This window comes from Delphinapterus leucas, chromosome 1 (assembly GCF_059928025.1).
Source record: "Delphinapterus leucas isolate spDelLeu-1000000601 "Yukka" chromosome 1, BTC_Dleu_Yukka2, whole genome shotgun sequence".
Lineage (NCBI taxonomy): Eukaryota > Metazoa > Chordata > Mammalia > Artiodactyla > Monodontidae > Delphinapterus > Delphinapterus leucas.
The window spans coordinates 27651387-27664280 of record NC_143129.1 but is presented as its reverse complement, the minus strand read 5'-3'; the positions used below and the strand labels follow the sequence as shown (position 1 = coordinate 27664280).

The 12894-nt window shown below is 43.1% G+C and overlaps 2 protein-coding genes and 1 pseudogene across 3 annotated transcripts in view; 2 read left to right on the top strand and 1 right to left on the bottom strand.

Annotated features, from left to right (window-relative positions):
• Positions 1 to 7785, top strand: part of LOC111177398 (large ribosomal subunit protein P1 pseudogene) — a 24788-nt pseudogene extending 17003 nt beyond the window's left edge.
• Positions 4095 to 12674, bottom strand: DEGS1 (delta 4-desaturase, sphingolipid 1). 2 transcript variants are annotated; one of them, XM_022579299.3, is made up of 3 exons: positions 12446 to 12674; positions 7146 to 7888; positions 4095 to 4605 (listed from the first exon to the last, which is right to left on the bottom strand). In XM_022579299.3, the coding sequence occupies exons 1-3, from the start codon at positions 12525 to 12527 to the stop codon at positions 4459 to 4461; spliced, it is 972 nt and encodes a 323-aa protein (XP_022435007.2). In that variant the 5' UTR covers positions 12528 to 12674; the 3' UTR covers positions 4095 to 4458. The 2 variants fall into 2 exon arrangements, with proteins under 2 accessions (XP_022435007.2, XP_022435008.2); XM_022579300.3 differs by lacking the exon at positions 12446 to 12674 and adding an exon at positions 11834 to 12032.
• Positions 12542 to 12894, top strand: part of TP53BP2 (tumor protein p53 binding protein 2) — a 196895-nt gene continuing 196542 nt past the window's right edge. Inside the window, exon 1 of the mRNA XM_089917456.1 lies at positions 12542 to 12894. The gene's annotated coding sequence lies outside the window, so the exon portion shown is untranslated.

Sequence of the window (12894 nt, the reverse complement as noted above, 5' to 3'; positions counted from 1 at the left end):
ACAATTTTTATTTATTTAAAAATATTTATTTATTTATTTTTGGCTGTGCCAGGTCTTAATTGCGGCACGCGGGATCTTTCATTGTAGCACACGGGCTTCTCTCTAGTTGTGGTGCACGGGCTTAGTTGCTCTGCGGCATGTGGGATCTTAGTTCCCTGACTAGGGATGGAACCCACATCCCCTGCATTGGAAGGCGGATTCTTAGCCACTGGACCAGGGAAGTCCCATTTGTATCATTTTTATATTAGATCCCACATATAAGTGATATAATACGATGTTTGTCTTTCTCTGACTTACTTCACTTAGTATGATAATCTCTGGGTCCATCCATGTTGCTGCAAATGGCTTTTTTTTTTTTTTTCTTTTTTTTTTTTTTTGCGGTACACGGGCCTCTCACTGTTGTGGCCTCTCCCGTTGCAGAGCACAGGCTCCGGACGCGCAGGCTCAGCGGCCATGGCTCACGGGCCCAGCCGCTCCGCGGTATGTGGGACCTTCCCAGACCGGGGCATGAACTCCCCTGCATCGGCAGGTGGACTCTCAACAACTGTGCCACCAGGGAAGCCCTTTTTTTTTTTCTTTTTTTAATTTATTGTATTTATTTAGTTTTGGCTGTGTTGGGTCTTCGTTGCTGCACGCGGGCTTTCTCAAGTTGCGTCGAGCGGGGGCTACTCTTCATTGCGGTGCACAGGCTTTTCATTGCAGTGGCTTCTCTTGTTCTGGAGCACGGGCTCTAGGTGCGCGGGCTTCAGTAGTTGTGGCACGCAGGCTCAGCAGTCGTGGCTCGCGGGCTCTAGAGCGCAGGCTCAGTAGTTGTGGCACACAGTTGGTCCGCGGCATGTGGGATCTTCCCGGACCAGGGCTTGAACCCGTGTCCCCTGCATTGGCAGACAGATTCTTAACCACTGCGCCAGCAGGGAAGCCCAAATGGCTTTATTACTGAATTCTGATTCCATTTGCATATCCCAGCACTAGAGCATCAGCTCCTTAACTGGGGACCATGATTTGTCTTTGCATCCTCTCTGCCTAATGCAGTGCCTGGCCAAGTACCTGTAGAATGAATAAGTAAGTGCATTTTTACTTTGGATTTAAACCTTAGTGTTTCATATTAGAATTTAGATGGGCTGTTTCCTCAGCTTCTGCTAAAATGCTTGATCTTTCCAAGGAAGCTAAGGCAGTGTTGAAGTGAGGCCCTCATTTCTGGGGGCACCTGTACCTGGCAGCCGCCCACTCAGCACACACCCCTCCACAGCCTCCGTCTCCAAGCTCACCTGCATCTACCCAACCCTTATCTTGCAGGAGGATGAGATGACACTAACGTAGGGTATGATCAACGCCCTCATTAAAGCAGCCAGTGTGAATGTCGAACCTTTCTGGCCAGGTTTGTTTGCAAAGGCCCTGGCCAATGTCAACACCAAGACACTTATCTGCAGCCTAGGGCTAGTGGCCCTGCCCAGCAGGAGGTCCTGCCCCGATGGAGGACAAAATGGGAGCAAAGAAAGAAGGCTCTGAGGAGTCTGACAATGGCATAGGCTTTGGTCTTTTTGATTAAATCTCCTTTGTATTATGTTCAATAAAAAGCTGACCTCTTAAAAGAAAATAAAGAATTTTAGATCGTTAAGTCAAAAACCCCCAGAGATCTAGCCAGAACTGCTGGCACACAGGAAGGGATGGACAAGACAGTGTAACGAAAGCACATCTGGTAATGCATGGGAACTATGTTTTCCTTCCCACTCCCGTTGCAGGACTAGGCTCATTAGACAAGCCCTGTGAAGCACGGTCAAGAGTCTGGGCTCTGAAGTCACTGTCTCAATCTCAGATCCTGTCTCTGCAACTCACTAAGTGTGACCTTGAGCCAGCTACTCTCTGAGCCTGTCTTCTCGGCTATAAAATGAAGATATTAATAGTACTACCTACATCACAGACATACTGAGAATGAAATAAGATAATGCATAAACTTAGTTCAGGGCTCAGTGAATAAGAATTCTCAATAAATGGCCACAGTGTTCAGTGGACTGAATACACACTAACTTAAAGGTTATTCAAATGCCCTCCATCTTTTTTTTTTTTTTTAATTAATTTTTGGCTGCGTTGGGTCTTCATTGCTGCACGCGGGCTTTCTCTAGTTGCGGCGAGCGGGGGCTACTCTTCGTTGCGGCGCACGGGCTTCTCATTGTGGTGGCTTCTCTTGTTGCGGAGCACGGGCTCTAGGTGCGCGGGCTCAGTAGTTGTGGCTTGCGGGCTCTAGAGCGCAGGTTCCGTAGTTGTGGTGCACGGGCTTAGCTGCTCTGCGGCATGTGGGATCTTCCTGGACCAGGGCTCGAACCCGTGTCCCCTGCATTGGCAGGTGGATTCTTAACCACTGCGCCACCAGGGAAGCCCTTGTTTCTGTTTTCAATGAAAAGCTTCTCAATGAAAAGCTTCTCAAGTTTAAGGATAGCCTCTGTTGGTCTCTCTCCATTCATTAAGCACTTACTTTGAGCCAAGCACTGTTCTTGTTAGCGTTGGGGAACAGAGAAATAAAAGGTCATCCCTGCCCTTAAGAAATTACAGCCTCAGGGGAAAACAAAGTGTATTTACAAAATAGTATGTGGACCATGAATGAGATAAATAAACACTGGTTGGAGAGTCCAAAAAGCGGCACCTGACCTGCTGGCGAGAGGGATGGGCTACCAAATACTGGTGTGATCCCGAAGGACCCAGACCAGGAATGGGGAAAGGGAATCCAGGCAGAAGGGAGAACTCGTGCAAAGCTACTGAACCGTGTCTCAGGACCTATCCTTGTGCCTTCAAGGCTCTGCTACCCAGCCTTCCTACCGCCCTGATTCGTAGGTCTCTCTTTGGAAGTCACCGCCAGTGACAGATAGAATGGCCCAAGCTGGCAGATGGAAGCTAGACTGGCCTGGAGACCGCTAGAAGGCTGAACCCTCCGTCAGGCAAGAGGTCATGTAAGCAGAACTGGCAAGTTTTGGGAAGGAAAATGAGGCACCCCCGTCTACGGACCAGGAAGGAAATGGAACTGAGAGGGGGCTGAGCTGGCAGAGCTGGGGGTTTTCAGCACTTGGAAGGCAGCTGAGCCACTGACTGAAGTTCTACAGCAAAGGGGAGTGAGTGGAGGGCTCAGTTAGTGTCAAACCCAAGGGGAGGTTTCACAGATACTTTTACTGACTGAGCCCGTATATCTGAACTATAAAGTTGGTTCTGTTGTCACTCTAAACGTTAAAGCAAAGGGTCATTAAGCAATAGTTCGAAGACAGTAGGAATTTTCCCAGGCAAGAGGATAGGGAAGGGAAAGCAAAGTACTCTGTCTCCCCAAATTACGTCTGTGAAAACCCAATCCTTCTGAGGACGAGCACTGTGCTCTTCACCACCAGCATGTGAAACTGCAATACAGCTGGGAATTATAAGAGAATTTTATAATATCTCGTATTCAGGATGACAGAGGGTTGGTGTTATGTACAAACTGTAGACTATTTGATTTTTTGATACCATGGACTACTTTAAAATAGTTCACCAGGGACATCCCTGGCAGTCCAGTGGTTAAGACTCCTCTGAGCGCGCACTGCAGGGGGCACAGGGTTCGATCCCTGGTCAGGGGAAGATGCCGCATGCTGTGCAGCCCGGCCAAAAAAAAAAAAAAAAAAGATTAAAAAAATAGTTCACCATCTTACACTAAATTAACCCAAATGACACGTTTCAGGTAACCAGGACTGCCGGCCTAACAGCCCTCGATACTGGCTACTTGACACCAACCATCTACCATCAGACCCAACCAGCTTCCGCTGAAACGAAATGACAAGAAACTCTTGATCAGTTAGCTGAGTTGCTTCTAATTTGAGAGTCCACGCATCTGAAAAGGAAGTTGAAGGTTCTATGTGATTCAATTCAGTAATGTCTTGACTTATGAATAGGCTGTGCAGGACTCAGCACTAATTTAGGTTCCATGTATTGCTACAACAGAAAAAAGTAAAAATGAGTCGTTCGGCTTGCAGTGAAAGATAGTTCCAGGCCTCTTTAAATTTTAAAGTAAGCTCACCCCCAGTACTCTGGTTATAGTGTAAAGACAGTAAAATTTAAAAAAAATATGATACACACTATTTATTGTGATCAACAGCTCAGTTTATTAGATGTTTTAATAAAGTAAATCCTTATAGTGAAAACAACATACTAGAAATAGCTTTTGAAAAGCCATTTTTTTATGATATGCTTACGAAGTGTCAGACCTAAGTGAAAACATCCACCACAGTGGTAATACAGTGAACAAGTTTCCTGTGAGTAAAGCTGAATGCTGCACAGATAGGCTGACTGTTTACAGCCAGATTAGCTTCTTGATACCATGAAGATCAGACTTCGAATTTGTACGAGGGCAGCTTCTAAACGTCGCTGGTCTTTTTAGTAAAAATTCCACTTTCTCAGCTATTCTGGAGTTTCAGAGAGGAATTCCTTTGGCCTTAATGACATTTACTCCAGAACCACGCTGCCTTTTTGATGCCTCTTCACCCTCGAATAGGGACTTATTGTATCATCCGTCACAAAATCATACAGTACTTTTATCCAGGAATTGTAGTGGTGGAGGCTCTCATAGTACTCAGCTGCTATCCTCCTCACCTGGAAGGGAAAATACAGCAAGATGAGTGAGTGCTGAGTCCTATTACAGATGACAGATGAACGTCCGACACACACACTCAGGAGAAACCATGAGACTTTCTCCCGCCTCCCTCTCAAATAAATAAATAAATAAAAGCAGCAGCTTGGGGAATTCTAAACAAAAAGCAGCTTACATTTCAGCAGTAACATATACTTGATCCTCTAGAGTTAATGACGTTCCAGCAAGCTCTGAGGGACTAAATATACTGGTTTACTTGTAAAAGTTGGCAGCTGGAATCTTTAACAACAAATACTTGCAATCCAGTCAGCTTGCTGCTTTTTAAGTGTTGTACTGCATGGCCGCCACCGTAGGGTTTAAAGGCACCACTTGATCCCCTGCCATTAAGGAACCTACAAATACTGATCAATTATTGTGGCATGCCAGTTAGAAATTAATCACTTATCAAGTGTGCGATTCAGCCATCTCAAGTTGAGAACGTCTTTTAAAAAAATTACTGCCAGTGTGATGAGCAAGCAAAACTAGTTACTGCTGAGTGAGAAAAAATTCTGTGGCTTCAACAAAATGTACAAAAACTACCCTAATAAATCCCAAAGGAAAACAAAAACACAGAATCCAAGATGTTGAAGAGAGACAGCATGAAAAACATAGAAAAAATTAAAGAATCTTGTTATTGTGATAAGAATATTCTAAAATTGATTACAGCGATGGTTGTACAACTCTGAACAATCTAAAAACCATTAAATTTTAAATGGATGAATTGTATCTATGAGTTACATCTCAATAAAGCTGTTAAAAGAAACCTTGCTATACATACCTGTTAACTAACCATGTGACAGTTATATGCAACATAACTATTGCAGCACAACAACTGTAGAACAAGATACTCCTTGGTATACACCATAGAAAAAGCCGGAAAAGGAAGACTCAAGAGAACTCTGAGAACGTTTGTTAGTTTAGCTAAGCAACAGGAAAACAGTGTGGAATGGAGTGGGAACTCAATACTCACTGATGAACCATGGGCCTTAGGTCAAGTAATGTTTGAGCTGAACAGTTCAGGGACTGTTCAAGAAAATTACAAGTCAAAGTATGTGGTTTATATTGGAAAAAATTAATTATTTTGCTCCGAAGGGGACTGGCTTTCTCCTTAAACCATAACCTCTTAAAATATAAAAATATACTGTCCTAGTCAGGGAAGAGGCAAGCAAAGGTGGGCTGCACTCTTCAGGCCACAATGACACAAAGTAGCTGCACTAGCACCACATTACACCGTTTCAAAGCTGTCTTCGGCCAGTTGTGTGGTGCTTTCCCCCATTTTATTTTGAAAAATGTAAAACCGACAGGAAAGTTGAAAGAACAGAAAAACCAACACCCATATGCCCTTCACCTAGGTCCACCAACTGACACTATGTCACGGCCACCACATACTTTGCTCTTTCTTTGACGAAAGAAAGCTGCAGACATTATATGAAAACTAACCCCGAATTCTTCACCCCTAAATATTCTACACGTTATCTCCTAAGAACGAGGACATTCCCCGACAAGACCATAATACCATTACCACACCCAAGAAATTTAACAATGACACAGTATTATGTATCACACGGTCCAGATTCAAAATTTCCCCACTAACTCAATGTCCTTTCTAGATCTTTCTTTACTCAATTGGCAATCCAATCAATAATCAAACGTTGTATTTCATTGTCATGTTGTATACGAGTCTGCAGACAGTCAACATTTAAAAACTGAAGAGGAAATCTATAAAATTTGGTTGGGTGGATATGATAGCATAAAATACCTGGCTATGGTTCCCTTATATCACAGCTAAAAAAAAAAAAATCAAAAAACCCTGATATTACACATCATACCACTTCCCCTTTTTAGAATTACAGAAACATTTTTTTGGTAATGGAATTGTAAAAGTTATCCATTCTGAGGATGGCAAGTCTAATAAGAGAACTCATCAGAAATACAACTGAAGTTTGGAGAGGATCATCCTGTTTTGGGAAGGGTGAAAGGATGAGTGTCAATGTGCTGTCTTTCATTTACTCCACAAACGACACACTGAAAGTCTATGTGACAGGAAACAGATGGTCCCTACCTGTGGGAAGTCTGTGGTACTGGAAACTGAAGTTCACTTATTTTGCAGAGCAATTATGTAGGACCTCTGTATTTCACAACAAACCAACACAAACCTTAGCTAAGTGTATTCAGTTTAACAGTGATAAAGGTTATGTGAACTTTTGCTCCCTTCACAGAGGGAATTCATTCTCTATTTCTGAATTACTTTACACGTTAGCCAATTTTGCAGATCCCTCAACATTCTAAACCAGACGTGTTACCGCTAGGCTTAGGGATCCAGGACAGTGAACTCTTTGTAAATTTAGGCTGGTCAACTCAGGACTTGGACTCTTGCTGTTTTCTTTGATGAACAGCCTAGATGGACAAAATATACTAGATTCCATTTTAAATGAGCACGTCAAAAGTAATTTTGATCATATAACCATCAGAAATTAGAACATGTATCAAATCCTTTACTTACCAGGGGAAGGCTTTTTCCGGGAATGTTGGGGAAGTCATGGTGTTCATTATGGTAACCCACATTGAAGGTGAGTAAATTCAGAGGCCCATAGTATGAGTAAGTTTCATGTCCTTTTAAGAACATGTAATGTTCAGCTATAAAATGTCCAGAGATTGGGTGCAAACCTAGGCCAAGTAAGGTTGCCGCCAACATGTAGACTAAAGATTTAATTCCCAAAACGTAGTAAATCGCAACGTCAAAAGTGATCTGGATCACAGTATTGATGATTTCCAGATAAGAAATTGGTTTGGGGTTGATGAACAGAGGCCGAAAAGCATAAAAGAGAGGTTGAAGAATAACCCAGATAAACTTTCTGAAAGTGGTACAGAAGAACCAGCCTTCAAAATCAGTTGGAATATCCACATCGATGCCATCACCACCGAGGTATCGATGATGATCCATGTGATACCTCTTAAAGGAAATTGAATATGGAACACCAATAGGGAGATTAGCAAATATTCCAAACCAACGATTCCACATAGGTTTGCATTGGCCAAAGGCACTATTGTGGGAAACTTCATGAATAGCCAGAGTCGTTGAATGATTAATGCAGCTGCCAAAGGCATATGCCCAAAATAGGACCCATTTCCAGTCCAAGTCCTTCACTAAGTAAAATGCAACAAACTGAGTGAGAACCATCAAAATTACAATCCATATCAAGTTGGAATCAGGTTTCATTAAGGATTTTATCTCTGGATACTTTGCTGTAAGGGAAAAAAACAAACAAAAACTCAGAGACTGAGAAAAGTGCACAATAGTTCTGCAATTGTAATTAAACTAACATCAATTACATTAACACATGGATTAATTTTTTTCTTTTTCCAAGTCATTATATGCCCTCTATTAGAGACTTTATCAAATATTTGTCTACTACAGGGAAGGAGTGTATTCAACGGTAAAGTTACTAAATACTATGTCACAACAAATTGAGAATTTATGCGGAAAAAAATAAGGCTCAAAATCTAGACTCTCCACAATAACAGAAAGATAGTCACAAATGAGTAAAGATTTCATGTTATCTAGTTGCCTTTTCACTCCTAACAATTTTTTGTATATTAAATTTATAAGTTTGACAAAGTGGTAATCATAATCTGGTAAACCTATGTGTCTGGCAGATTACAGACTATTACAATATACTTTTATGTAATATATATACAATATACTATATATGCAATATACTCATATATAATATATACATATTATATATACTATATTATAGACTTAGATTTCATAATTTCCTTTTTAATGACTAAATCACTTCTAGTTGCCAGTTGTAACTTCTAACCATTTTCCTATTTTTAGACATTTAGATATGTAAATTTTTGCCAATGTAGACTTTTTCTAGTCACCTGGAAATTAGGGTAATTTCCAAAGAACTCTATGGATTCACAACACCACGCCCCCTTCTTTCTTTCTTTTTGTGTTAGAACTGAACAATACTAATCTGTGTTAGATTATTTGTTGAATTCACATGCAAATATCCAAGTATTATGGAAAGGGCCAGTAATAAAAACCTCTGCATTTCAGGCAAGTGTTCCTACAGGCAAATGCAGATTCTTCTCTGTATCCCGGCGCTCCAGAGATGGAAGCCCAGATATAATGAACATCTTTTGTTTTGTGTGTTGTCAAGTATGTTTGACCCAGGACAGCAAAAGGAAGAAGGACCTTTTTCTTGGGACAGGTCTTTCAGAGTGTTCTTGAAAAGATTCAGAAAAAAGAAGAGCAGCTTCACCCTCTTTTCTCTAAAGGTGAAATGAAGAATTCAATAAAAGCTTAAAATGCAAGACAGGAAGTTATTTAAGTCTAGTTTTATATATAAGAAATAAAGGTAGTGTTAATTCGAGGTAATTATTCTTGTTTCTTTCCTTTCCCCTCTTCTGTCTCCACTCCCTAACCTCTCATCTTTGTTGGTATTAGTTCATTTCATCAATGTTAACAATTTTGTAGGCAATAGGCCAAAAAAAAATAATCCTTTTGAGGGTTACTTTTTGATTATTCATTACTCAATAGGTCTGAGTCTAAAACTAATTACCCTGGGATAAATGAAAAACTCAAATAAGTCATTCATGAAAATATGGGCATTTTGAGCAGTCCTCCAAACAAGTGTTTAATTCATTGGTGGATAAGTAATAAATCTTTTGTATTAAAATGTGTTATTTCTGTTTAGAGCTCCAGCATTTTTACCTTACATAAAACTAGATTAAATTCACACGTCTGACAAGGGATAGAAGATAACACACACTTCGTAGTTACACTAAAATCATGAAACAAAGATGGCACATTTTTCTCAGACAAATCAACTTCCTCCAAGTAATTCTGTACCAAATTTTTGCAAAGCTGTAATAGTATATAAAAATCAATACTAGCATGCCAATATAATTAAATGGGGGGAAAGAATAGTCTTTTCAACAAATGGTGCTGGAAAAACTGGTCATCCATGTGCAGAAGAATAAAACTGGACCTCTGTCTTACACCAAACACAAAACTTACAAAAAGGATCTGAGTACTGATACATGCTACAACATGGGTGAACCTTGAAAACATTATGCAAAGTGAAAGAAGTCAGTCACAAAAGACCAAATATTTTATGATTTCATTCATAAGAAACATCCAGAATAAGCAATCTATAAAAACAGAAAGATTAGTGGTTGCCCAGGACTGGAAGATATGGAGACTGCTTATGAGTACAGGGTTTCTTTTTAGGGTGACAAAAACTTTATAAAATTAGATTGTAGTGATAGTTTAAAACTCTGTGAATACACTATAAAAACTCACTGAATTGTACACTTTAAATGGGTCAACTTTCAGGACTTCCCTGGCGGTCCAGTGGTTAAGACTGCGCTTCCAGTGCAGGGGGAACGGGTTTGATCCCTAGTTGGGGAATTAAGATCCCACATGCCCTGTGGCATGGCCAAAAAAAAAAAGGATAAACTTTATAGTTTGTGAATTATATTTTAATAAGGCTGTTAAAAAAATGCTGTTTCACTGTGGAAGTACAGCAGTAAAAGGAGCATTTCTTGTGATTATCTGACCCACTAATAATGGTCTAGTTCCTAGCCTTCATTAATTTCGTACATAAATTTTGTAAATTTAGCATACAGATGGTGGTTGTTAAACAACATATCCATGTTCTCTGGTGCCTCTCTCTCCCCCAAAACCTGATACATTTGAGAAATATCTCACCATTTAAGTATAATTTAAACAAGTCTCCAGATTTTTATCTTTCCTGACGGTATTCCATCTCCACCCCTGAGATGGAACACTGAGCAGTATTTATTTACACCAGCAGGGAAAATGACGTTTTCATTGAGAAATATGTAGTCCTTCTACTTTCCAAGTGAAACGGTCCAGTGATGATAAGTTTGTGGAAAAAAGGTTCAGTGTTGAGATAAGCATGAACAAGCACCTTTTGACTTCCTTGATTTTCTGAATTTTAAATAGATAGCTAAGTTCCAGTATTCAGGAGTTGGTTTTTATAGCGTGGATACCAGATTATTCTTATGTAATGTATTGATCAGGCATAGATAAAATGTACCATATGCTATCTCCTATGTGTGATTTGCAAAATACACATTTTGATTAAAAATAAAAAGGAAAGCATCCAAGAACCAAACTCTCTTAAAAGTATACCCTTAATAGCAACTATAAAGGTTCAAGCTCCTAACTTACTGATTCAATTTTAACAAATCCATTTCAAAGGGATCTACTAACTCTTTTTTTTTTAAACAATTTATAAAGTTCTATTACAGTGTAAAATAGTCCCTAGTGTCAGAAGGATATGGGTTTAAATCTAGATTCCTCCATTTACTAGATCTGTGACCACATGCTACCAAACTCTGGTTCCGCTGTTTGCGGAACTCAAGAGACAAGTATTGGCTGGAAAGGAAAGGTTGCTTTATTCAGGAGGCAGGCAACCTGGAGAAGGTGAACTCTAGTCCAAGAGACAACTCTGAAGGGTCTGCTCGACCATGAAAGTTTTTAAAGGGTTAACTCCTTTCTTTTTGTGAAAACATGAAATTTCTAACTTACCCAACAAAAATCAGGGGCTTGATTTTTCTTTTCACCGCACAAATGGATGCAGAGAAAAAAAACTAGGGGAATACTGTGTATGAGAAAGAATTCCTCCTATTCAATTTACCACCCACTAGTTTCCAGATCTTTGAAACAATAGCAAAGAGGTTAAAAGCAATGCTTTGAAGGTAATCTAACCCAGATCAGAACTCCCCTCTAACATTTACTTATTCACTCTTACTTCATCTTTAAAACAGGAATAACACCTACCTAATTACTGGGAGGATTAAATTGTGTAATGTTTGTAAAGCACTCAACACAATGCCTAGCTTACCATTAAGAGTACCCTGGAAGAGATGAGAGAATTCTCTATATAATGTAGAAGCTGCAAATAGCTGAACGCCTTACACGTCTAGAGAGTTGAATAAGGCCTAGTTAACCTGGTGTAAAGGCCCTAAACTAGCAGTCAGGGGACCAAAAGGCTAATCTTGGCAAGTCTTCCATACTTCAGCCTTTTCGTCCACAAAACTGGGATGGATGAAAAATATATATGAATCTGCCCTTCTTGCATGAGCCTCGTTGCGAGGATCAATGAGAACACCGTGAGCGCAGCAGGATCCGGACCCTGGAACGCTTACCTTTCCGGCCCGAGAAGCCCCTGCGGTCAAATGGGTCGGGTACCACGAGCTCCCTCCCCGGCCCAAAGCGGCAGCCGCCGGCGGCAGGATGACCGGCTGGCGCTGACCAACGTCAGCGCGCCCCGCGCGTGGGCCGCCAGATGCTCCAGGACCACGCCCTGCCGCGCACACGCTCGCAGCCTGGCTCTGCCGGGGCCGGCTACCGGGAGAGGGAGAGGAGGAGGAGGGGGGAGGAGGAGGACGGAGACGGGGACGGAGAAGAAACGGTGCCGACCGGCGGCACGAGAATCTCCAAGCGAGAGGATCTACCCCAGGGTGGCCTAGTCGCGGGGACTCGGCTCTGAGCAAACCCTGGCCTCGACCGCACGCCCGCGCTTGGGGGCGCGCCTGCGCCTCCCAGCCGAAGGGCCGGGGCCACGCGGTGGGACGGGGGAGCGCGGGGATCCCTCCCTCCCTCCCGCTCCGGCCCAGCGCCTCCCCCGGCTTTTCCCGCGAGGCCAGGCGGCCGGGGCGGCGGGACGCGGCAGAGAGTCGACTCTTAACCGGCCTCGGGCGCGTCCCGGTGGCGGGAGGCCGCGCACGCACATAACGGGGCGCGGGCCCGGACCTCACCCAGGATCTCCTGGCGCCGAGTGGCGTGGGGCTGGTCGGTGTAGACCCACTCGAAGTCTTCCCGCGAAACGCGGTTCCCCATGGCGGCGGCGGCTTGCGAGCCAGCTGCCGGCTCTCGCTCCTGGCCGGGATCCTCCGAAGCTGAGGCGGAGATGAAAGCGAAGGCGACGGCTCCGCGACTGGTGTCAGCTGGCTGCTGCGGAGCCGGAGAGCAGTCGCTGACCGGGGCGGAGCCTCGAGGCCCCGCCCCTCCGGCCCCAACCACCACCACGCCCGCCCCGGAGCGTGGCAGGCCGGGCGGAGGCCCCAGCGGTGGACGGGATTCCGCGGCTCACTGGCTGGGGGTTCTGAGATTCTGTGACTCGGCGACCGGCTGAGACCGAGTTCCTGCAAGTCCCAGCTCCTTGCGGCCTGTCCTGCGCGGTGCCGGTGCCCAAGGCCGGAAAAAG

Coding starts and splice junctions, on each gene's coding strand:
- DEGS1 (XM_022579299.3), bottom strand. CDS start 12,527: ATGGGGAACCGCGTTTCGCGGGAAGACTTCGAGTGGGTCTACACCGAC. Junction 7,889..12,445: donor TCGGCGCCAGGAGATCCTGG/GTGAGGTCCGGG, acceptor TTTCCCTTACAG/CAAAGTATCCAGAGATAAAA. Junction 4,606..7,145: donor CCGGAAAAAGCCTTCCCCTG/GTAAGTAAAGGA, acceptor TTTCCCTTCCAG/GTGAGGAGGATAGCAGCTGA.